Source organism: Schistocerca nitens, chromosome 10 (genome assembly GCF_023898315.1).
Source record: "Schistocerca nitens isolate TAMUIC-IGC-003100 chromosome 10, iqSchNite1.1, whole genome shotgun sequence".
Classification (NCBI taxonomy): domain Eukaryota; kingdom Metazoa; phylum Arthropoda; class Insecta; order Orthoptera; family Acrididae; genus Schistocerca; species Schistocerca nitens.
Genome location: NC_064623.1, coordinates 73,472,456 through 73,499,648, shown reverse-complemented (window position 1 = coordinate 73,499,648; position 27,193 = coordinate 73,472,456). Strand labels below are relative to the sequence as shown.

At 40.0% G+C, this 27,193-nt stretch overlaps 1 protein-coding gene and 1 pseudogene across 6 annotated transcripts in view; one reads left to right on the top strand and one right to left on the bottom strand.

Moving 5' to 3' along the window:
- LOC126210625 (collagenase-like) overlaps positions 1-27,193 on the bottom strand; it is a 231,944-nt gene that overhangs the window by 128,068 nt on the left and 76,683 nt on the right. The window contains exon 1 of one of the 6 annotated variants that reach the window (XM_049939921.1): positions 15,418-15,513. The exons of the other annotated variants lie outside the window; for them this stretch is intronic. Coding sequence (XP_049795878.1) covers positions 15,418-15,493 — 76 coding nt within the window. The 5' untranslated portion in view covers positions 15,494-15,513. Of the gene's footprint in view, positions 1-15,417; positions 15,514-27,193 lie in introns of those variants that run through there. 6 annotated transcript variants of the gene reach the window in all.
- LOC126210986 (5S ribosomal RNA) lies at positions 20,257-20,374 on the top strand (annotated as a pseudogene).

Here is a 27,193-nt window from a genome sequence, read left to right as displayed (position 1 = left end):
AGAGATCAATACACTAAGCAGATTCAGAAGGATGTAGGTTGCAGTAGGTACTGGGAGATGAAGAAGCTTGCACAGGATAGAGTAGCATGGAGAGCTGCATCAAACCAGGCTCAGGACTAAGTGACATCTACCACTATCAAGGGGACCATCAGACCCGTTAACCACAGATTTTGATGAATCTTAGGTACGTTGTAGAAGCTGTTGCCGTGAATACACGTCTAGCGACTTTTCATGCGATGGCGCCTAGTTTCAGAGAAAATCGATGTTGATATTTTACGCGTACCTCCTATACCTGTATGTTATTCATGTTACGACCACGCGGAAGAATGGCAGTGGGTAATGTTCCTGGTTGTCACGCTAACGTTTTGATTCAAACCATACCTGTCTAACTTCTTTTTTTCAGTTTCATTGCACAGAATACCATCAAACAGTATATTCCATGCAAAATAGTCATTTTCGGTGCAGTAATTCACCTGCTGTTCTAGAGCGGAAATCCTGAAGGGTGTTGTCGTAGAAGCAACCGGAACAAAAATTCGTAGAACACAATTCTCAGTGAACGAAAGCAACTGCCTTGTAGGTACTCCGATTTCTCAGAGCTGAGATCGTATTCGTTTAAATTCAAAAAGATTGTTTTTTCTTGAATCAACTTCAATGCAAACCACGCATATTTGAATATTCCTTTGAAAACAGGTGCACTAAATTGAGGCACAGTTAAGGATTTTATTTGTTATTATCTCTCCTCGAAGCGACTTCTCTATTACTCTTTAGCAAACAGGGAGAACGTTGAAATTTTTACGTGAAAACATAAATCAAAATCTTAACAAAATGGAATTATTTAGATGAGATAGTGTCTACAGTGCAGATGGATGACTTTCTTTCCTCTACAAAGATTCGATTGCATACCGTCTGATAAGTCTGTCCTCCCCACGAATCAAGAGACCATTGTTCAAATAGTTGGAATTCTAGTTGAGAACCACCAACGGAATCCACATTTTAACGAAGTTTGCTGTAATGATTGATTTGTTAATGAAATTACTAAAGCGAAAATGACTGTTTTTGAATAATTTTGCATAACATATAATATTTAATGATACTCTGTACGATGAAATAAAATAAAAAAGAAACAGATGAATACTCGGGGAGGATTTGGATCTGTAGCGCCAGCGTGATGGCCGTAAGCCTTAACCGCTGCAGTATTACCGCGTGGCCGAAAAGGTACTAACGTTGCGGTTATAAAAGGTACGCCTAAAACTTTACAACCAATTTTCTCGGAAACTAGGATTCATCGCATTAAAAGCTGCTAGCCAGGTACTCAGGATAACTTTTTCTACGACATACCTCAGATTTATCAAAATCCGTGGTTCATAGGTCTGATGACTCCCTTGTTAGTAGTGCATATCAGTTTCTGCAGTGAACATCACATTCAATATTTTCAGGTTCCAGGAACTTTCTTTCAAATCAGTTCTCTTTAAAAAGTATGCTGTGAGCGAAAGTTAACAACAGTTAACGGAATCTGCGTTTTTTATATCTCTGTAGCGTGGGCATAAAGTAGCTCCTCCCCCTTTGGTATCACATCTTACCGAAAGTGTGTTAATGTTGCCAAGAATGTGGTACAACATATTTTCATGTTCTGTACCGTGCTAAAACATTGGTACCTCTTCAAAATCTATGTTGTTGGTATAAGTCCACAACGACTGACGCATTATTTTTATTTCTTAGGCCCTGTCCTTACTAATGCGCATTATGGAAACTGACTTCATATTGCTAGCGTTAACATCCTTTTTTGATTCCATGCCACTTTGAGGCTACTATCTCCTGTGGCACTAAGTTGAACATCTTGCGTTGTGTAAAGCTGACTAGTAAGCGTAAAACTGGGTCTTTTTTTGACACAAACACCTTGAGTGCGAGTGCTAAAAGGCACTGCAGTACGAGTGAAACATTGTATGTTTTGAAAATTAGCCTAAATCTTCAATTGCCTTCAGATTTAACTCAGTCTTAGAACTTTATCTCTTTTAATTTACTGAAATAAACGAGAATGAGGTTAGCTGTAATATCGCAAAGCAAATGAACTTTGCATGAATTCAGCTGCGTTTTGATTTCTCGTGATCTTCAATATAATGTTACACGGCGATGGGTATGTTGCGCTGTGGAGGATGCTCTGTGCCAAAGTTACTTGGGAGGAGGGGGGCTTCGTACCAGCTTCGTGTATTGGAGGCTGCTTCGTAACAGTGTAAGGTGGTCGAGGGTGCTTCTTATCAGTGTGACATTGTGGTGGCCTCTTTGTACCATTGTGGCTTGGTAGAGGGTGAATCGTATCAGTGTGAAGTAGTGGGCGTTGCTTTGTAGCAATGCCATGTGGCTAGGGCGTTTTGTAGCAATCTGACATTGTGGGGAGCGCTTTGTATCAATGTTATATGGCAGAGGGTGCTTCGTCCCAGTCTTGCTTGGCGGATGGTACTTTTTAGCAACGTTAAACGGCAAAGATTGCTTTGTCACAAAGTGAAATGTGGAGGGTGCTTCGTACCAGTTTATGTGGTAGAAGGTTATCCCTACTAATGTTACGTGACCGAAGCTTTGTTCCAATGTGACATGGTAGAGTGTGCTTCACACCAACATGATGTGGAAGAGGGTGCTTCGTTCCAGTGTTATGTGCCTAAGTTTGCTTTATACCTATGTTATGAGGTGAAGGATGATTCATGCTAATGTTGTGTGGTAGAGTGTACTTCAAACCAACATTACGCAGCTGAGTATGCTTCATACCAGTGTTGCATCATGGAGATGGCTTTGTGCCCATGTAATCTATGGTACTTCCTAAAAATGTGAGGAGGTGGAGAACTCTTTGTAGCAGTGTTATGTGGCGTAGGTTCATCACTACCAATGTTGCGTGGCAAGTGGTGCTACTTACGAATGTTGCGTTTTGGAGGGTGCTTCATCCCATTTGTATATGCCAGTGGATGCTTTGTACTAATGTTATAAGGCGAACTGCTTTCCACAGTTTGGATATAGTGGTGAATGCTACATACCAATATGACAGAGGGTGCTTCTTAATATTGTCCTGCTTCATGCCAGTGTTTTGTGGTAGAGGTTGCATCATACGAATATGTTGTGAGGGTTCTTTGTCTTAAAGTTGCATTTCAGGTGGCACTTTGTACCAGTGCTACACAGCAGAGAGTGCGTCATACCAATACTGCTTGACAGAGGGTCTTTTGTACAAATGTGACAAGGTGGGTGTGGATTTTACCTATGTGATTTAGTTACGGTCTCTTTGTACGATTATTATATGATGGAATGTATCTAGTAACAATGTTGTATGGTGGAAGTTGCTTTGTATCAGTGTGACATGATGGAGGGTGTTTCTTAGGAATTTTTGGATTCAGAGGGTGTTTTACACCAAATTTTTGTGATGGAAGGTGCCCTGTACCAAGGCGAAATGGTAAAGAGTGTTTCGTACCAACTTCACAGGTTCAAAGACGATTTGTACCGATGTAACGTGACAGAGGGTGCTTTGTGCCCATGTTGCATACCAGAGAGTGTTGCTGTATACATGTGTACAGTCAACGTTCTGAAAAGTTTGCACTAATGACATTTTGGGTTGCATACAGATGTCTGGCTTTGTGCGGATTCCTGTGAGGCAGGCTCGCATTACCACACGTACTGTACCCCAATTATCGAAATCACGCAGGTTGTGCTTTGGTTTCAGCCAAACGTAGACGAGCTTATTGGTAAATAATGCAGGCAATTTCTACAGGGAAATGACGTTGTTCACTTGATTTTAAGATCTGTCTCGCCTTGCAACTGATGGGTAGAAACGTCGTTCAATAGTCAGTGCCATGTGACCTTAAACTGTAGCTTTGATCAGCGCCAGCCTAAGTCTCATGCGTTTTGTACCGCAATAGAAGATACATATACGTATTCTGATAAATAATACACAGAATTTATAGTTTCTTTAATGCTCGATTTTACTTTTCATGCAAACATCCAATTTTTATCCAGGATCAGAGATCGAACATTCTTCTGAATAGAATCATGTCCAAAGACGTTACTGCTCCTAGTATGTGCAGTGGTAGAGCAAGTCTGTCAAATCCAGCTTCCACCATGTTAGCCTTAGGCCTTACGAAGGTAGCATGTCACATTTTGGGCTTTTTGTAGCTATGATTGCGTGTTACGGAAGTATACAGTTTAACTCATACACTGCATCAAAGGTGTCTCCAAAATGCATCAATTCTAGAAAGCTTTATTGTAGTGAAGTGTCGTAAAGTTATTATCTGGTCTTCACTTTTCTCCTTGGACGACAATCTCCGTGATACCATGGCGCTCTTTAAATCTTGTTAGTCAACCGGAAGAAGCGTTAAAATCTCATACAGTCCGCAAGATTTTGAAGAAAAACTGGGCCTATTAGGCGAATATTGGGCCAGATATTTGGATGATTTCTGCTCTTTTCTGCTGAAACCATTCCGACACGGCTTAACTGTAGGGGTTATACGTACTGTCAAAGTTGTTTGTGCACTGTATTCGAATATTAAATTTAGTAGTTTTTACTCGTTCATCCAAATACTAAGAGTGTGTTAAATTTCGCTGCGTGCAGTTGCAGCTGTAACAGTTCTTAAGTTAAGTTCTGACAAAATTGTTTGTGCACTGTTACACAATTATTAAATTTAGTAATCTGCAACGGTGTCTAATGCTGTTTGTGGCGAAATAACGGTTTAATAATCTTTTGGAAACATTTGCTCACGGTGTTTTTTAGGGTTGTGTGTGCGTTGAAGTCGTTCAGTAAATTTGGTGTGGAGGTTTTCAGCTGCCGTTTTTTGTTTTTTTTGTTTCTAGTGAAATATTACAGTAAAATTACATGCACTGTTTAATTTCATCGTGTGTTCCAGTGGCCACTTGAATTTTTGGTTTTAGCTAAGAATATTGTGTGAAGTTTTGAAGCTATTGGTATTAGTTGTGGTTTAGTGGTATAGATCAAATTTGTTGCTTTCTTAGTAGAGAGAGAATTTCGAGACCACTATTGTTAGTTCTTTAAATAGTTCTGCTGATGAAATTAAACTTAGGTAATATAGACGTTTACTTTTTCCAATAACTGTAAAACTTTATCATGAATGAGAAGTGTGGGATTTGTCGTAGGTTTGTGAGTAGGGGGTCACAGCGTGGGATTTGTTGAAAGTATTTTCATTGAGGGACTCCAGTGAGGAATCTAGTGGTCATTTTAGCTACGTCCTCTCCTGGGAGTGTAGAATTTGAGGCAGAAATAATTTGGTAGAGGAGTAGGAGCGTAAGATCTGTGCCCTTTAGGTACAGTTACAATACCCAAAGGACGAACTAGATAAGTTGAGGAGGGTGAAGGGTGCTGGGGAATGAGAAACAGCAGTTTGCAAGAACGCAGCTAGGAGGAGGAGGTATTCAGACAGTTGTATTTTACATATATGCAATAGATTTGACACCTGCCAGAGTTGAGTGAAGAGAAGCCTCTTGTAGCTGTAGGTGTAGGAAACACGCAGCAGCGCTCAGCAGTTAGGAAACCTAAGTTAGTTTCAAGGTCTAACAGAAAGAAGAAGGTTCTGTTGCTAGGTAGTTCACAAGGTATAGGTGTAGGCCAGAAGTTGCAGCGTTCAGGAGTGAATATCAGGTCACCAGCATTGTGAAGCCTAGTGAGGATTGGCTCAGGTGACTGACAGCATAGCGGAGTTGTGTAGGAATTTTACGAAAGAGAATCAGGTAATGAGTGTCGGTGAAGCAGGGAATAGTCGTGATTGGGATGGGGAATATGATGTGGGTGGAGGCCTGGCAAAGACAGCTACTCAAACTGGTGGCACTAACATGCACTTCGTGCAACTGTTTCAGCATCAGGATCGGCCTCACGTTAATGCTGCTGTTAGACGTGTTAAAACGGGGCTGGAGAAGCCACTGGTGGCACAGGCCGTACCTCACACTGCAGTGGTGCCAGTTGAGTATATCGATACATCGGATTTCACTGGGCATGGCCTGCACCTCAGTAAATATGGCAAGGGGACGCTGGCAAAACTTGTAGGTATCTCAAATTGGATGGTAGTGGGATCACTCACGGAAAAATTCTTGTAGTAGTTGGTGTTAAAGTTGAACCTTCCTAAACTGAAGTCAGCTGATATACCTGATTAAAGGAAGTCCCTCTAAGAAAGGAATAGCCTTCAGAAGAGGTCAGGCATCCAAGTAAGAAAGAACTAGCATATTTCATCAAAATATAAAAGATATTAGAGATGAAGTTAGTGAACTGCTTGTAGATGTTGACTCTGACCTTATTGGTATATCAGAGCACCACTTAAATAATTTGAAAATTCAGAGGCTTCCTTTACCAGAATACAGATTAGCTGGCTGTTTTTCAAGAAGTTACTTGTGGACTGGGGAAGTGGCCATGTACGTAAAAAACAGTTTTCCATTTGAGTCTGTAGACGTATCACGCCACAGCACTGAACAGATATTTGAATGTTGTGCAGGGACAGTAGAATTTAGAGCGACTTCTGTTGTTGTTGTTTACAGGTCCTCTATCTCTAACTTCAGAGCATTTCTGCTCAAGCTAGTGAGGGCTCTTCGTCACTCTATAGGAAGTACAAAAAGTTAGTTATACGTAGTGACTTCAATATTAATTTTGTATATGATTGTACATGAAAAGAATGTTGGTTGATGTCCTAAACTCATATGATCTCATGCACACCGTGTTTTTTCAACCAGGGTGCAGGGGAACAGTAGCTCAGTTATAGACAATATTTTTATACATTGTTCATTACTGTATGGGCATACTGTTAGTGAAGGGGTGAATGGCCTTATAGACAATGATACACAAATTATAACATAAAGGGGCTTTTGAACTCAAACAAATTTTACATATAATTACAAACTCTGTAGGAAAGCTAATCCAATGTTTTTTAAACCTTGTTAAACAACAAGAGTGGTAGGATGTTTATAGTGCCGATAACATAGATGAAAAATTTAATGCTTCTCTTAACACATTTCTCATGATCTTTGAGAGTTGCTTTCCATTGGAAAATTCTAAACAGGGTTGTTGTTGTTATTGTTGTTGTGGTCTTCAGTGCAGAGAATGGTTTGTTGCAGCTCTCCATGCTACTCTATCCTGTGCAAGCTTCTTCATCTCCCAGTACCTACTGCAACCTACATCCTTCTGAATCTGTTTAGATTATTCATCTCTTGATCTCCCTCTACGATTTTTACCCTCCACGCTGCCCTCCAACACCAAGCTGGTGATCCCTTGATGCCTCAGAATAAGCCCTACCAACCTATACCTTCTTGTAGTCAAGCCATGCCACAAATTTCTCGTCTCTCCCATTCTATTCATTACTTTCTCGTTAGTTATGTGATCTACGCATCTAATCTTCAGCATTCTTCTGTAGCACCATATTTCGAAAGCTTCTATCACTTCTTGTCTAAACTATTATCGTCCACGTTTCACTTCCATACATGGCTACACTCCATACAAATACCTTCTGAAACGACTTCATGACCCTTAGATCTATACTCTATGTTAACAAATTTCTCTTCTTCAGAAACGCTTTCCTTGCCATTTCCAGTCAACATTTTATATCCTCTCTACTTCGACCATCATCAGTTATTTTGCCCCAAAAAGCAAAACTCCTTTACTACTTTAGGCCTCTAATTTTCTAATCTACTTCCCGCAGCATCACCCAATTTTATTGGACTACATTCCATTATCCTCGTTTTGCTTTTGTTGATGTTCATCTTATATCCTCCTTTCAAGACACTGTCCATTCCGTTCAGCTGCTCTTCTAGGTCCTCTGCTGTCTCTGACAGAATTACAATGTCATCGGCGAACCTCAAAGTTTTTATTTCTTCTCATGGATTTCAATACCTACTCCGAATTTTTCTTTTGTTTCCTTCACTGCTTGCTCAATATACAGATTGAATAACATCGGGGAGAGACTACAATCCTGTCTACTCCATTCCCAACCAATGCTTCCATTTCATGATCCTCGACTCATATAACTGCCATCTGGTTTCCGTACAAATTGTAAATAGCCTTTCGCTCCCTGTATTTTACCCCTGCCACCTTCAGAATTTGAAAGAGAGTATTCCAGTCAACATTGTCAAAAGCTTTCTCTACGTCTACAAATGCTAGATACGTAGGTTTGCCTTTTCTTAATCTTTCTTCTAAGATAAGTCGTAGGGTCAGTATTGCCTCACGTGTTCCAACATTTCTACGGAATCCAAACTGATCATCCTCGAGGTCGGCTTCTACCAGTTTTTCCATTCGTCTGTAAAGAATTCGTGTTAGTATTTTGCACTCGTTTCTTATTAAACTGATAGTTCGGTAATTTTCTCATCTGTCAACACCTTCTTTCTTAGGGATTGGGATTATTAAATTCTTCTTGAAGTCTGAGGGTATTTCGCCTGTCTCATACCACCAGATGATAGAGTTCCTCAACAGATGGTAGAGTTGTTAGGCCTGGCTCTCCCAAGGCTGCCCTAATGGAATGTAGTCTACTCCCAGGGCCTTGTTTCGACTTAGGTCTTTCAGTGCTCTGTCAAACTCTTCACGCAGTACCCGACTCCTGTTTCATCTTCGTCTACATTTTCTTCCATTTCTATAATATTGTCCTCAAGAACATCGCCCATGTATAAGCCCTATATATATATATATATATATATATATATATATATATATATATATATATATATATATATATATATATATATTCCCACCTTTCTACTTTCCCTTCTTTGCTTAGAACTGGGCATCCATCTGAGCTTTTCTCCAAAGGTCTCTTTAATTTTCCTGTAGGCAGTATCTATCTTACCCCTAGTGAGATAAGCCTCTACATCCTTACATTTGTCCTCTAGCCATCCCTGCTTGGCCATTTTGCACTTCCTGTCGATCTCATTTTTGAGACGTTTGTATTCCTTTTTGCCTGCTTCATTTACTGCATTTTTATATTTTCTCCTTTCATCAATTAAATGCAATATGTCTTCTGTTACCCAAGTATTTCTGTTATCCCTCGTCTTTTTACCTACTTGATCCTCTGCTACCTTCACTATTTCGTCTCTCAAAGCTACCCATTCTTCTTCTACTGTATTTCTTTCACCCATTCTTGTCAATCGTTCCCTAATGCTCTCCCTGAAGCTCTCTACGACCTCTGATTCTTTCAGTTTATCCAGGTCACATCTACTCAGATTTTCTCCTTTTTGCAGTTTCTTTATTTTTTGTCTACAGTTCATTACCAATAGATTGCGCTCATAGTCCACATTTGCCTCTGGAAATGTCTTACAATTTAAAACCTGGTTCCTGAGTCTCTGTCTTACGATTATATAATCTGAAACCTTCCAGTATCTCCAGGCTTCTTCCATGTATAAAACTTTCTTTTATGATTCTTGAACCAAGTATTAGCTATGATTAAGTTATGGCAAATGGTTCAAATGGCTCTGAGCACTATGGGACTTAACTGCTGAGGTCATCAGTGCACTAGAACTTAGAACTACTTAAACTTAACTAACCCAAGGACATCACACACATCCATGCCCGAGGCAGGATTCGAACCTGCGACCGTAGCGGTCGCGCGGTTCCAGACTGTAGCGCCTAGAACCGCTTATCCACTCCGCCCGGCGATTAAGTTATGCTCTGTATAAAATCCTTCCAGGCGGCTTCCTCTTTCATTCCTTAGCCCCATTCCATATTCACCTACTACGTTTCCTTTTCTTCCTTTTTCTACTATCGAGTTCCACTCACCCATGACTATTAAATTTTCGTCTCCCTTCACTATATGAACAATTTCTTTTATCTCATCATATATTTCATTCATCTCTTCGTCATCTGCGGAGCTAGTTGGCTTATAAACTTGTACTACTGTGGTAGGCGTGGGCTTTGTATCTGTCTTGGCCACATGAACAGGCTACTAGCAGTAAAATGCAGCCCGGATGGCTGACTAGTGGGATAGGGTTATCATGTAGAACAAAGTGGGAATTATGTCATAATGTTAGAAGAAGCCACAATAAAGCTACAGTACCCCTTACAGACAGTAGTGTAAGGTGCTTAAAAATGTTATTAGGAAGGTAAAGAGTATGTGGTACGCAAATAGAATATGTAACACACAGGATAAAATTAAGACCATATGTTCAGTTGTAAAGGAAGTGTCTGGCCAGCAGCACAAGGTCGACGATATAAAACCAGTTCATAGTAAAAAAAATCTGTTGCTGATAAGTCAGATATATGTACAGTATTTGACAATCATTTTCTGAGCATTGATAATGAACTAAATAACAGCTTATTTTTTCCAGGCAATCACATAACTCACTTGGAAAATGTCTTTCTGCGATTGATGTCTGAAATACCTCTTTGTGCTATTGACAAGGGGGAGATTGAGTCAATAATTAAATCACTGGACTCTGGTGGATATGATGGAGTACCTAGGAGAAAATTGCTTTGCGGCTCATGGTAGCCATGTACTTAGCCATATTTATAATTTTTTCTATAGAATGGTCAGTTTCCTGAACGATGAAAGTAATCAGTAGTAAAGCCACTTTCTAAAAAGGGAGAAAGGAATAATGCAGACAATTTTAGACCTATCTCTATGCCATCAGTGTTTGCTAAAGTTGTTAAAAAGACTGTGCATTAAGGATAATTGATCATTTTCTATCATATAATTTGCTATCAAATGTACAGTTCGGCCTTAGAAACCGTTTAACAACTGAAAATGCTTTATTCTCTTTTCTCTGTGAGGTACTGGATAGGTTAAACAAAAGGTTTAGAACGCTAGGTGAATTTTTTTATTTAACCAATGCTTTTGTGTTGATCACAAAATATTGCTCCAGAAGATGGACCATTATGGAATACGGCGAGTAGCTTACCATTGGTCCACCTCTTACTCTGACAACAGACAGCAAAAGGTCATTTATTCACTGTGTTGAGAATGGCAATGATGTGTGGTCTGAGTGGGGTGCGGGCAAATGGGGGCTGCCCTAGGGATCAGTATCTGGGATACTCCTGTTCCTTATTGATATAAATGATATGCTTTCTAGTATTACAGGTAACTCTAAAGTATTCCTGTTTGCTGATGACGCTGTCGTGGTAGTAAAGGATGTTGTGTGCAACGTTGGGACTGTTTCAAATAGTGCAGTTCAAGACAAAAGTTCATGGCTTGTAGAAAGTAAACTAAAGTTAAATCACAGTAAGAATCAGTTTTTACAGTTTCTAACACGCAATTAAACAAAATCTGACGTTTTAATTTCACAGAATCGGCAGTTCATATTTCTAGGTGTTGAGATAGACAGTTAACTGTCTTGATCAAAGACTTAATGCTACTATTTTTACTATTCGAATGGTATCTGAAGCAAGTGATCGTTCGATACGAATATTAGTCTACTTTGCTTATTTTCATTCGCATTTGTCGTATAGTATTACATTTTGGGGTAACTCTTCCCATTCTCAAAGGATTTATTTGGCTCAGAAACGCTCAGTTCGGGAGATAAGTGGTGTAAGTTCACGATCCACTTGTCGAGCCCTGTTCACTAGTCTGGGAATCCTGACATTGACCTCTCAATATATATATTCTTTGCTGTCGTTTCTTGTCAACAATATCAGCTTATTCCCTAGAGTTAGTAGTTTTCACTCAGTTATTACTAGGCAGAAATACAGTCTGCATTTGGGTCGCACTTCATTAACTCTTGTGCAGAAAGGTATGTAGTATACTGCTGCATCCATTTTCAGTAAGTTACCACAAGAATTCAAAAATCTTGGCAGTAATCCAAGCACTTTCAAATCGAAACTGAAGAGTTTCCTCATAGGTCACTTCTTCCATTCTGTTGAGGATTTCCTTGAAAAATTAAGCTGATTCCTAAGTTATATTGTGGACTGCGTTTACTTAACTTTACGGCTTGACTTTTTTTTGGGTTGATAAACATTTTATTTTATCTGTTATTGCTTTTATGTTGTGATTTAATGTTCTGACAAGTTCCATGACCTTGGAGATTTGTTCCTCAATTTGGTCCTATGGAACTAGACGTGTAAATAAATAAATAAAATAAATTTATCCAGTTCAGCGTATGTAGATATTTTCATAATCTTTCGCACTGAAAAAGCTTTAGGTCAGTCAGAACTGCTAGCAAATTGAATTATTTTGTCGCTTTTATGAGTATCACGGATCGTAATTCACCCAAATTGCAAATCAGTGCCACATTCCGCGTATCGATACTGCCTTCTTCGAGTTTGTGTACTACTTCAAGTTTAACACATTTTCGCTTTTCAGAAGTTGTTTGCCACTAACAGAAACCACACGACTACAGTATTCACCACAACAATGTAGTCCAGCGCTTGAGGTGTTCGAGCGGCACATTGTTTACTACACCCCTGTTGTAGCCTGACATTATTTCTCACCTGCGGCCCACTCCTCGATAAAAGAAAAACTTTCAGCAGCTCAACAAACAAGAAAAGGGAGAAATAGGGCGCGGCAAATCCACAACGCGGATAATCGCTCACGGATAATGGAGCGTTTGCTGTTTTCCCATTTGAACAGTAAAATAACTGATGGTGGACGAGAGAAGGTTCGAAATGTGATTTTAAGACCAAGAAAATCGGCTTAATAAAGGGAAATTTGTTAGTATGTAATATAAATTTAAATATTCGTAAGTCTTTTTCTGAATGTATCTATTTGGAGTGTACAGAAACGAAACGTGGACGATAAACTTTTAAGAAGAGGTCTAAAGGTTAGATGGGAAGAATGAGTACCTAGTGAGGATGTAATAAATCGATTTGAGGAAAAAAGAAATTTACTTAAGAACTTATCTAAAAATGGAATCAGTTGAAATAGCATGTTTTGGACCGAAATCATTTTTGGTAATGGAGGGAAATGTGGGGAGTAAAATCGTAGAGGGAGACCAAGGCATACAGGAATACAGTGAAAAGGTTCAAAATGATCCAGGTTGCGATAGTTATTCGTAAATGAGGAGTCTTGTCAAGGATAGACCAGTGAGAAGAGTTGCATCAAAACAGTCTATGGATTGAAAACCTAACAATAACAAGAAGGTATGGATGCTGTATGCCTCGCTTCCACATTTAACCTGTGTGATGAAGAAGCGAAAAATGAAAGGGAAGAATCGTTTGTAATTTGGACTAAAATTTAAGATGAAAAATCATAGCCTTTTTAAGATACCATTAAGAGTTCACTATTGTCTTTAAAAGTGAAGAAGAAATACATCACATGTTGAGTGGAATTAACAGTTTTATAAGCATAAAATACGGATTGAGGGTAAACCAAATGAAGAGGAAGGTGTTCGTGGTACAGCAAAAACTTAAAATGAGAAGTCGGGACCACCCAGTTGATGAAGCAAAAGGTTTTCACTACCATGGAAGGAAACTAAAGGAGAACAGGAATTATGTGGGTCATGAACTGTGGGGAAAATGGAAAACAAGAGAATTGAGATGTGGTGTCACAAAAAGGGAATGAGTGTTGGGGAGGAGAGGCAGGAGTTCTGCATATCCATTCTAGGTGAGGTCGTAGCGGAGGTGGTTTGCGTTGCCTTCCTCAGAGCTGGTATGGTATGAAGTGTCGAATGTGTATCTCTAACGTGTGGATGAGCGTGACTGATGCTTGTACAGTGTAGTGTGGATCAATATTGCTACGGATGAAGGGAAGAGAAAGGGCGACACATAGTGCCATCACACCGAGTACTGCTTTGGAATAGCATGAAGGGGGCTACAGAGCTAAACGTTGCCATCCGGTGGATGGGTCACCGTGGCACGCCTCACGTCATGAATTGCATTGCATTGCGGTTTGCGATGTGATCCAGAATATTCACGCAGACTGGTGCTCTGAGTCTTCGTCCTACCACCTGTCTGCCGCCTGCAGAACAAATACTGTCACTGAAAATTTTCCACTACGAGTATTCGTACCAGCACACCCCCAAGTAGAAAGCGGCATCACAAGCGCACGACCGTGACATCGGCTAAGGAGATGAGTGTTGATACAGAAATATGTAGAAAATAAAGTGAATTGATCAGATAAGAATTGTGAAAATTCTCTGCAGATTCGTCATGTACACAGATATGTAGAAAACCCTGACTAAGGGACGCGTTGACAAGGAAAATGCTAAGATATTAGGAAATAGCTTCAGTATTAGTATGGAAAACAACTCCATTCAAAAATAGTAAAGGAAAACAGATTGCAAGACAGTCTTTTATATAGCAACGCCATACATATGAAGGGCTTATTTCAATAGTTGTACAAGTACATTACCTCCACTTTTCTGCCGATAATGCTTCTGAAGTTAATGATCAAAACAAACAGAAAGGAAGGTTCATCTCTAGCAAGAAGCCATATGCTTGAATATTCTGGTATCTCAACTACAGATTTTTCAGCGCCCATTTAACTTTAGGACTCTGTATCTCAAAATGGACTTGTACCACTATTGAAATAATCCTTTCATATAACCCTTGAACTATAAATTAGTCTTCGTTCTGCAACAAACAGTTTCATTGCAAACAGCTATATGAAATAACAACATTGTTTATGTTTTCTTTAAGAAATCTCATAATCTCCATTAACTATATTCAGCAAATAATGGAGGATGTTGTGACTATGTAGACTTTCCCTGCGTGTTACAATATCAAATTCTTGTCGGGTTTCCAGGCGGATCAGACTCTCATTTGGGCACAATATTTCAGCGGTCCACCTATCCGCCAACATCAGATTAGAAAAGCTATGCTGCTCTCCCCGGTAACTGATTCCACTAGCAAATGACTGCACCTTTATATACATCGGAAGTACAATAGCGCATGGACTAGATACAGTGCGCACGCGCTCAATCATTCCTGCTGCCCCCTGGCGGAAAGAGAGTTGCAACGTCTCCGGTGGTGAATACTGTTTTATCAGACATGAAGAAACAACGGCATCTGAATCGGCCGGCTGTGAATAATCATTTGTAACGCTATATCGTTTTCAACAGTACTCACCACCGGAGGCGTTGCAACTCTCTTTCCGCCAGGGGGCAGCAGGAATGACTGAGCGCGTGCGCCATGTATATAGCGCATGCGTTGTTGTACTTCCGATGTATATAAGGGCGCAGTCATTTGCGAGTGGAATCAGTTATAGGCGAGAGCTGCGTAGCTTTTCTCACCTGATGATGGCGGCCAGGTGGACCGCTGAAATATTGTGACCATATGACAGTCTGATCCGCCGGGAAACCCGACAAGAATTTGATAATGGAGGATGTTGTGCGTGAACGGCAATCTACGATGAAGAGATTGACAGAGGAGAGGAAATCGTACCAGTATGTTATAAACTAGATAGAAACAATAAGAAAAATTAAATGCTGCATAAATTCTTTCCAATATCAGCAAAAGCTACAAAAATTTATAGTAAAATTTATGGCCCTTTTACGCTTTTCATTGTGAAATTTAATCTTTACCAGAGGAACACTCACCCAATTTGCTGGTACTCAGCTTCGCCGTAACTACCAGCAGAACAGATAGCAACAGGAATAGGACGCGTGCAGCCATTGCTCCTGGTGCAGTTCCCGTTGCTAATTGTAGTCTCCAGGCATAGCGCCGCGCCTTATATAGCGTCTTATCAGATCACCAGATCTTGACGTGTCTGTCGTATCTTTGTGACGAAATCGGTGTCACTGTCGTACAGTTCAAGTGAGATGTCCATAAAGTCCAGCTGTCATTTCAAAACATCTTGACTTGGAAATTATTAGAGATAAAGAACCATTGTTTGTTCTGAAACGTTTATCAGCTGTCAGAGTTGTTTTTATTTTTCCTTTGTTGCAGATTTGACTTGGATTCCATCAAAATTGCGGTAGATCTTGAGAAGGTGTGACTTGTCGCCTGGTATAGAGAATTCAAATCCTTGAAACTCCTGGTAGATTAAAAGTGTGTGCCCGACCGAGACTCGAACTCGGGACCTTTGCCTTTCGCGGGCAAGTGCTCTACCATCTGAGTTACCGAAGCACGACTCACGCCCGGTCCTCACAGCTTCACTTCTGCCAGTATCTCGTCTCCTACCTTCCAAACTTTACAGAAGCTCTCCTGCGAAACATGCAGAACTAGCACTCCTGAAAGAAAGGATATTGTGGAGACATGGCTTAGCCACAGCCTGGGGGATGTTTCCAGAATGAGATTTTCACTCTGCAGCGGAGTGTGCGCTGATATGAACCTTCCTGGCAGATTAAAACTGTGTGTCCGACCGAGACTCGAACTCGGGACCTTTGCCTTTCGCGGGCAATTCAAATCCTTGATAACGGTAGTGCAATATCACAGCCACTGTAAGGGAGGGCACCACCGGCAAAAAAAAGAAGCATAATGATTTGGTTGAAAAACCTTAAAATTGTACGCAGTGTTAAAGACCTTCATAAAAATGGACGCTTCTCCCCTTCCCTGTATCTCTAATACGTTTTGATAGAGTACATGATGCCAACGTAATGGTGTCCAGAAATGATTGTCCCCGGGGAACGAAAGTAAACTGACAGTCTGGGAGTTAGGTCAAAAACAATAAAGGAATATTGAATGTTAGCAGTTATCATTTGTGTGGCTGGTGAGTGACGACTAGGGCCAGGCGAAAGGCGGGAACTGTCTGGGTGAGAGAAGCAGCAGCCGTCTGAGCTCCAGCAACATCCAGCGACCACAAACTTGACTCTGCGTGTCTGAACGGTGATGTGGGATTCCAGTTTCTTCAGCAAAGACATCAGAAATCATGCTGCCTTCAGCAGCATTTACTGGAATGAACTGCTTCTGGCCTGTAAGGTAGGCAGACTTAGCATGTAGGGACTGGTGAAGTTATACTGGGAGAGCACTTAGATACAATAGGAAACGAAGTCAAATAAAGTTTTGGAGATAAATCCTATATACTTCTAGACTGGTTGGCCAACACGTACATTGTTCCCCCTTCCACATGAAGTGATAGCTCACAGTGTTTCTAAAATGTTTGGCATTCACTTCCTCCAAAAATAGGCTGTCAAGATCAGCTACCGATAGGCTATGGAAGGGCTCTGTTACAATTGATTTTCTGTAAGTTGTAAAAAGAGACACATAAGACATAGAATTCAGCCAGTGGCAGAGTCGGTGATTGGGGAGTAGCAGGGAGGTTTCCAGCCCGGGCGGTCAACAGCAGATCACATCTTCAATCTCCGGCAGCTCACTGAGAAACAACCGAGTTAGAAAACTGCTAAGGAAGCAAAGGGAACTTCACAGCAAACACAAACATAGCCAAAGCCTTGCAGACAAACAAAAATTACTCGAAGCGAAATGTAGTGTGAGGAGGGCTATGCGAGAGGCGTTCAATGAATTAAAAAGTAAAGTTCTATGTACTGACTTGGCAGAAAAGCCTAAGAAATTTTGGTCTTATATCAAAGCGGTAGGTGGATCAAAACAAAATGTCAAGACACTCTGTAACCAAGATGGTGCTGAAACAGAGGATGACAGACTAAAGGCCGAAATACTAAATGTTTTTCCAAAGCTGTTTCACAGTGGAAGACTGCACTGTAGTTCCTTCTCCAGAGTGTCGCACAGATGACTAAATGACAGATATCGAAATAGATGACAGAGGGATAGAAAAACAAAATCGCTCAAAACAGGAAAGGCCGCTGGACCTGATGGGATACCAGTTCGATTTTACACAGAGTACGCGAAGGAACTTGTCCCCCTTCTTGCAGCGGTGTACCGTAGGTCTCTAGAAGAGCGTAGCGTTCCAAAAGACTGGAAAAGGGCACAGGTCATCCCCGTTTTCAAGAAGGGACGTCGAACAGATGAGCGGAACTATAGACCCATATCTCTAACGTCGATCAGTTGTAGAATTTTGGAACACGTATTATTATGTTCCAGTATAATGACTTTTCTGGAGACTAGAAATCTACTCTGTAGGAATCAGCATTGGTTTCGAAAAAGACGATCCTGTGAAACCGAGCTCGCGTTATTCGTCCACTAGACTCAGAGGACCATAGAAAAGGGGATCGGAGATAGATGCCGTGTTTCTTGACTTCCGCAAGGCGTTTTATACAGTTCGCCACAGTCGTTTAATGAACAAAGTAAGAGCATACGGACTATCAGACCAATTGTGTGATTGGATTGAAGAGTTCCTAGATAATAGGACGCAGCATGTCATTCTCAATGGAGAGAAGTCTTCCAAAGAAAGAGTAATTTCAGGTGTCCCGCAGGGGAGTGTCGTAGGACCGTTGCAATTCATAATATGTATAAATGACCTTGCGGATATACATCGGAAGTTCACTGAGGTTTTTTGCGGATGATGCTGTAGTATATCGAGAGCTTGTAACAATGGAAAATTGTACTGAAATGCAGGAGTATCTGCAACGTATTGACGCATGATCCAGGAATAGCAATTGAACCTCAATGTAGATAAGTGTAGTGTGCTGCGAATACATAGAAAGAAATTCTTTATCATTAACTGCAATATAGCAGGTCAGCAAGTGGAAGCAGTTAATTCCATAAATTATCTGGGACATTACGAGTGATTTAAAATGGAATGGCCATATAAAATTAATCGTCAGTAAATCAGACGCCAGACTGAGATTCATTGGAAGAATCCTAAGGAAATGCAATCCAAAAACAAAGGAAGGAGGTAACAGTACACTTGTTCGTCCACTGCTTGAATTCTGCTCACTGGTGTGGTATCCGTACCAGATAGGGTTGATAGAAGAGATAGAGAAGATCCAACGGAGAGCAGCGCGTTTCGTTACAGGATCATTTAGTAAGTGCGAAAGCGTTACGGAGATAATAGATAAACTCCAGTGGAAGACTCTGTAAGAGAGACGCTCAGTAGCTCGGTACGGGCTTTTGTTGATGTTTCGAGAACATACCTTCACCGAGGAGTCAAGCAGTATATTGCTCCCACCTACGTATATCTCGCGAAAAGACCACACAGAGGCATACCGACAATCTTTCTTTCCACGAACAGTACGAGTCTGGAATAGAAGGTAGAACCGGTAGAGGTACTCAAAGTACCCTCCGCCACACACCGTCTGGTGGCTTGCGGAGTATGGATCTAGATGTAGATGTAGATGGGTGAATATGGTAAAGATCTGCATATTTTATTCGTAGATTCTAAGAAGGCCTATGACTGTATACATCGCAAGAGCCTGCTCAGCTCTTGAAGGAAGTTTGGCATGGCAAAGAAACCATCAGTCTGATAAAGATCTGTCTGAGCGAAACACGTGCAAATGTGAAGATATGAAATCGCGTAACTGAGGAATTTGAAATTGTGACAGGACCCAGGCAAGGAGATGGGTGTCCCCTATCCTGTTCAACTTTGCCCTCGAGAAGATCGTACGCAAGACCTTTCAAGAGGACAAAGGGACAGAAATCAAAAGAAAGAGACTGGCATACTTAGTCTATGCAGACGACATCTGTTTACTCTCTAGGTCTGAAGAGGAGTTGGAGCAAATGACCAGAGCACTAAATAAGGCTGCTAGCAAATTTGGGCTAAACATAAACGAAGCCAAGACAAAGTACCTCGTTATGACGCGTGGTCATTGTCAGACTGCTGATCATCTACAATCACTGCAGGTGGGAGACAAGTCCTACAAGAGAGTGCATGAATTCAAATACCTAGGGGCACTTTTCACTGGTCATATGAAGCAGAGATCAATGCCAGAATACAAGCAGGAACCCGATCTTACCATGGCCTAGCACAACTGCTTCGGTCCAGATATGTCTCCAGACAGTTCAAGATCCGACTATACAAAACACTGATCCAGCCTGTTGTCGTATATGGCTGTGAAACAGGACTTCCATAAGCTCCTCGTTTTTGAGAGAAAAGGGCTTCGGAAGATCTTCGGTCTGGTTCTGGATGCAGACACAGAGCAATTGAGAATGGGACACGACCAAGAGCGTGAGGAACCGTACCAGCAGCCGAACATAGCAGCAACTGTCAAAGCCAAACAAAAGCCATGTGGCCCAGATGGAAGATCACAGAATGCCTCGAAAGCTCCTGGATTTCACACCTACACGAAAGAGAACCCCAGGGACCCCAAGAAGCGTTGGAGGGATGGCCCCTATGAAGATTTAAACCAAGCATCAATAGATGTGGACGGATTGCGGATAGCAGCAATGGACAGAATACAGTGGAGGAAACTTGTAACAGCGTGCGGTCCACTGGGCCTGATCACGTAGAAGAAGAACAAGAAGAAGAAGAAGATTTGTAAAAAGAGGCTTATTGTTAAGGGTCCCAAGAATTTAGTTGATCTCCACTGTCGATATGTCATGCTGTGGTTCCAAAATGCTGTAATCTTCCAATATATGTTGATAGCGTCAACGACCTTGCCGCAGTGGTTACACCGGTTCCCATGAGATCACCGAAGTTAAGCGCTGTCGGGCGTGGTCGGCACTTGGATGGGTGACCATCCAGGCCGCCATGCGCTGTTGTCATTTTTAGGGGTGCACTCAGCCTCGTGATGGCAATTGAGGAGCTACTCGGCCGAATAGTAGTGGCGTCGGTCAAGAATACCATCATATCGACCGGGAGAGCGGTGTGCTGACCCCACGCCCCTCCTATCCGCATCCTCCACCGAGGATGACGCGGCGGTCGGATGGTCCCGGTAGGCCACTCGTGGCCTGAAGACGGAATGCTGTATATGTTAATAGTAACAATGTAGCGGTTACACAGCGGGTGTTTACACCAGAAATAGATGGGGCCTATTGCTCACAAACAGCTTTAGAATTATTGGCAGGCAGGAATCCTAAATTCACTGATACTTATTTAATCACAACCAAAATTTACACATTATCTCCATTACCAACATTTCATTATAACAGTTACTGTCTGCTAAATATTGTGATATCCAAGAAGATAAAATAATCAGCTTACTCTAAAAGGACTCAATTATTCACAGAACACTAATCATTCCGTGAAGTAAGACACTTCAGTGTTTGTTTAAATTCACATTATCATGATTCGCTGCTTAGTCCGAAACCTATACCCTTTATTTACGTCATCAAAGTTTTTTTTCACGTTTACACGACACATCTGTGTTATAAAACAATGGACGTAGTCCAAATAAAGAGCATTTAGTTTCTCATTTTTGCCTTAATTAAATTGTTATGTTTTCTTAATTTAAGGAACCTTTGTTAACAGGCTTTCACAAAATATCGATAGTTGAGAATTTATAGCCGGCCGATGTGGCCGAGCCGTTCTAGGCGCTTCAGTCTGGAACCGCGCGATCGCTACGGTCGCGGGTTCGAATCCTGCTTCGGGCATGGATGTGTGTGATGTCCTTAGGTTAGTTAGGATTAAGTAGTTCTAACTTCTAGGGGACTGATGACCGCAGCTGTTAAGGCCCATAATGCTCAGAGCTATTTGAACCATTTTTTGAGAATCTATATTTGAAATGAAAAAAGGAATGTTCCGGGCAATATGTAACCAAAAACAAGAAGACGTGCATTATTCATAGAAAACGATGATGAATTTTACAATTACGAGATGTAGGTAATTCAAATTGAACGAGGAAAAAAATTAACTGAAGCGAGACTTGACCCAGCGAACCATGCGCTGCAGTACGTCACCAAGCTATTACGCAACTGATTCTGGTGTACACTAACTTGCATTTCTGTTCCAACAGTATCTAATACAGTCACTCGGAAAACTTCGAAGCCGATTATTTCTCTAAATATTTGACAAACTTTAAGTACAACCTATTTCTCAGAACTTTTTAAGCATGCGCCACACGCTTGTTTCACTACAGAACAGGAAGCAGCCATTTTCATATAGCGTATTAAAAGCGCGACAATTAGAGAACAACATTGCAGAGGCTGGACCTGTACACGATTTTTCAAATAAATACTACGTAACCAAAGCGTAATTAGAAAAACGGTCATGGGTGTTAACACGTAACTTAGTAATAATATATCTAATGCATAACTAAGACCAACTTCCAAGAGCGTAACAACACCAGGGTTCGAGTGCTACTGCTTCTAACCAATCATCGTGTTTGTGTTTGTTTACACCAGGTTTATTCTTATGATGAACGGAGTATAGTCGAATGCAGCAAGAAGGGAAGCGTGAGGGTTCAGTAATTCATCGCTGGAAAAGACGGGATAGTGAATCGAAACTCCCAGAAGGATTTAACATAGCCCCCATGCTCCCCACAAAAAATTTTACAAATTGTTTTGGGCAGTGGCTAATACAGATTTGCAAAAATTTTTCATAATTACAATAACAAAGATATCAAATGCACACACTTATTGATACAATATTGGTCAAAAGCTAAATTTTTCTCACAGTCCATAGATACAGTCCTGATCATTCATCACAGTAAAACTGCAATGTTTTTTTTCTCAAAGTCTGAGCAGTAAAATAAAATGCACATGGAAGTAGTGGATTTCCATGCAGTCTTGAAGAAGTAGTGTTGTCCTTCCAACGGAAAGAAAGTGCTGACTTTTGACATGCAGAGAGGTAATGGGACACAACAGAGCAAACCCACAGCAGAGTCAGTCGAAGTTTTGAAGAATATTGGTAGGTAGGTCATCACAGAGCAGACCCACTGTAGTCTTGGTAGGGATTACGGTATTGGTGGGCCACCAGAGGTGCAGACCCACTGCAGTCCTTGTATAGACGGCCAGCAGTCATCTGTTGCGACTGTGCAGATGCACAATCACCATTGAAAAGTCTTGCGGACAATATAGCAAGTCCATGAACCACCACTTGTGCACCCACAAAAATTTTTTTTGAAATTACCCTAGAACTAGCAATGCTGTTAGCCACTCCCTTGCTGAATTATTAACACATGTGCAAACATTAACAGTCCCAACTTCTCGCATATTGTGCATATACTATGACCAACAGAAATGTGTGCAGTGAAATGTATGCTTACAAGTTACTTAAATTTTATGAACTGGTGTCGATTACAATTTTATAACATGAGAATACAATTACAAAGGGACAAAATACATCATTAAAGAACATAACAATACATATAACATTTGTAGTAAAACGGGCTTTACAAAAGAATCGAAATAAAATATACATCAGTGTTACAGGAATTATGACATAAGTAAATAAATAAAATAATGAGAATAGTTTTTGGAACATTAATTTCACACATGAGAATTGAAATAGAACAGAATTAATAATGTGCAAACATCTTTACAAAGAAAATGACATATTATTAATGCAAATTATATTTGAAGATGACAGTATTCCTCATCACAGTGAATGTAGCTTAGTATTAGAAAAATTCTACAACATAAATCTTATTAGCTAAACACATAAAGACAGGAAAAACACAAATACACATAGCGGAATAACACAAAAGGAAAGGACAGGGTTCGTTTTCAGTGTAACATTTGGTACTACAGTCCAACCCAAAACTTCATTCCATAGATCTTTCCTCTTATTTCAACATTTGTTTCCACCAAAAAAATCCTATCCAAGCATCCTTCCGTATTTATATGTTCACTTATTTCTTACCTCATTATTTATTTTCCATTATCTTAACTCATCATTTATTTCCAAGAAAATCCTACCTAAACCTGTCGTCCCTAAACCCTACTGTTTGGTTCATATCCTGTTTCAAACTAATTATTTCTCATTGTACAATACATATTTTGGCCCAAATCTTTTTCATATAACTTTTCAATGCATTCTTTCCTTATTCTTCATAGTTAGTTTCGTATATAGTATCCCCTCCTCTTAAACTAACTTAAATCTACTGAGCTCAGATACATAAACTAAGGGACGAGGCAGTGTAGCAGTACAAAACAATTGACACAAACAGCAATGACAAAGAAAATGCAAATTGACAAAGCAAGCAGCAGTATATCTAAATTAGCAAAGCAAATGCAACATTACAACTAATATAAGGCAATGTGCAGCAAACAAGAAAAATAAATCAGTATTAAAAATGGCGTAATAGAGTAATGCAAAGTGAAATTCAGTAGCACTATGCCTGGCAAACAGCGAGAGCTGTTTATATCTAAACATGACAAACCCACAAGCAGAAAAAATAGTACACTTAAGACAACAGTGCAGATATGGGAAATGTCTATTCACATCTTAATGTCTATGTAATTAAAGTGGTGCATCACAAAAACTTATTGTATCAAAAAATTACCAAATAGTTGAAAAGAAAACTATGTATGCAGTTACTGTTATTAGTCCCTTCTTATTGTTCTTTCCTTTCCAATTGCTCCTTTTTTGAAGAATGTGGATCATAAAATTATTATTTAATAGATGTGTTGACAGAAAGTGTTCACATTAGCAAATGCATTTTATTTTATTTTATAAAACCAATGCTGCAACACAGCTGGAAACCAGTTATCAAATGAAATAAGCAACTACGTAAAGCAAAGCATAAAAATATCATTCAATAGTCATGTGGTATTTCATAAGTTAGTAGAAATTCTCTCAACTCTCGTAGAACGACACTTGTCATAATCAGGTGTGCAGATGTAAGAATATTTCCCATCAACTCATAAGCATTTCAGTAATTAGCACAAAGTACGATATGTTTCCAAGTAATGAGCTTGTCGTATTTGCGATGCTTTCTACAAAGGAATGTCAATACCGAGGTTAATGGCCTCTTTTCTCTCCACCTAATGGCTGTTTCTCCAGGCGGCTGGTACAGCTGGGCGTCCACAACACATTACGTCAAGGTCACTTAGCTTTCTTACCGAAATATTTACGACAGCAGTTTGTGGTACAATGACAGTCTCATATAAAAAAAATTTCACAGGTCGAAAAGTTACAGTAGAAATGTGTAGAAACAAAATCGTATAAATATAGCAGTGTCCAAAAAATTTTCGCCGGCATTGTGATACATTGACGCATTTACACACATTTCATAACCCTTAAAGTACGATTCTTGGTTTCCAACATCCTTTTTCACAAACCAGAGTCCCTGACCGCTACTCATTATTCATATACATACAAAGACGTAAAAACGTTCCTCATATACGGTAGCATCATCTTATTGATCGTAAACATACCTCAACAGCATAATACATATCGTCATGGTAATAATAACATCATAACAGTTCAATCACATCTCAAAATCGTCGCAGCTCCTTTCAATAATTTCAAGACCTTCAATAAAGTTATCTACCTCAAACATACTTCAAAAATCATGATCCCTTACCAAACACATCATTCAAAGCTTTCATAGTATCACAACGCTTCCGAAAAAAATATGAACAGTTCACAAAGTACAGACATAATACAATTTCATAAGTGTGAAGTTATCCAACTGTGTAATTGGGTAAACATGTGTCACTGACGTAGTAAAAAAATGTTTGTCTCCCTCAGTTAAATGATCAGGTAGCTTTGTAATTCTGTGTTACGGAAATATGGTACCGATGCGTAAAGTAGTATAAGCAAATACCATATTAGCTAGGGCTCCTTGTTCTTGCCAAACACATGGAACACAAAATAAGCGTGTACCCCCTGAGGGTTAATGTAACTACACCCTCAGGTGTTACAGATTACAGCAATGGGATCAAATGTATCAGAGAAAACCTTTGTATCTTTGTAATTCAAAAATCTCTAAAAATAAATGTTTTAAGTACAAAATTAATCACTGAAATACCTGTACTGCCGCGCTAAATTTTGCGTCTTGCTGTAACATAATCTCTGTCATTACTTAAGGGTAAAAAATGTGCGAAGTGTCGTAATTATCGTCGTCCGTAAGCAAAGTTCTGTGGAAGTCAATGTACTTACCTCGTAATAAACAAAAGTGAAGTGCTATGCGTATAGATATCGTAGTTATTACGTACAGTATCGTGATCAAGAAAGTACTACACTGTAATGTATTGTTGTGCTACAAAAAAGGCTGTCTCATTGTAGCTATACCACAAAAGTTACTACTAAAACATGTTTCACTTTCCAGAAGAATTCAGAAAAACTGTGCAGATATAAAACAGATATAGCACAAAAGCAACAATATAAATTGTGTCACACATGAGTAGCATGGTGATATAATCGTGTAGCTGTCAAAGAAACCAAATACTAAGTCATCTTTAATCTCACTGGAAGTACTTCAAATAAAGAATGTCTTTTGAAGTAAACCAAAATGTTACATTAAAATCTCATTAGCAGTATATGTTCTAAGTACGTAAGCCTTATAGTCGTTACATAATTGTGCAACTAACAAGCAAGAATGTACATACACAGTAACACTGTGTCCTCTGTTCACTATCACAGCGAGGTGGTAATTACTGTCTAAATATGTTCCCTAGGTTCTAGACTGGATAATTAACTTCAAAACATTGTTGCAGGATAACAGTTACTAAGTGTGACAAATCGTACTAGTAGTGTGAAGTGAAAAATTTTATGGCAAAGACTAAGATAAAAAGTAGACTATCTTTCAATAAACGGTTTTACATGTGAAATGTGGTGCAATCCTTTACTCTTCCTAGTACGCAGAGTTTCAACTTCAAAGCAATTATCACGTTGTATACGTCGGTAAAGAATGCTAAAATTTTTCTCAAGGTTAGCGTCTATGTTATTTTTCTCTGAGCCAGCCAGCACACGTGGCTGCCTGCGGTGCGAGTCATTGTCTGTCTCTTTGTTGGCGCGCGTCGTTATTGGGATTTGGAGATCTAATTTCTACAAATCCACCTTGTCGAGAGGGCCCTGCCCTGTTTGAATCCCGCCAGTTCTGATGAAATTCATGTCTGTCGTTTTGTCGGTAGTTTACATAGTTTCTTTATTGTCGGTCATGTGGTGGAGAATTTCTCCCGGAATCGTAACTGCATGGTGGACCATTGCGTCTGACGTTATTCTGTCTACCTTGATAATAATTATTTTGAATCCCATATTGTCTGTTTCTCTGATTGTCTCTGTGATAGTAATTACCGCGGAGAGGTGATCTTTCCCTGTAATTATTACTACTCTGCCAATGGTTGTCATGCGGGTGGTGTCTCTTTTGGTCACGATTTACGTTGTAAGAATAGCCTTGACGTGTCCAGTTATTATTTCTTTCATCGGAGACCTGTAATTGCTGTGTTCCTGTTGTCTCGTCCCGTGATTGTCAGTGTCAATTTCCAATTCTTGTAACAGTGCGTGAAAAGCTTCAATGTCGTCTTTGCAACGTCCTGCCAAAATAATATGTCGTTAATGTTCAGGCTATTTGATTAAGCAAATGTGGTTGAGTTCTGAGGGGCTGTATAGGTTTGACAGGTACTGATTCTTGTGCAACCTATCTTCAAAATATTTCGCAATACTGGAAAATTTAGATTGTTAGAAATGTTTCATCA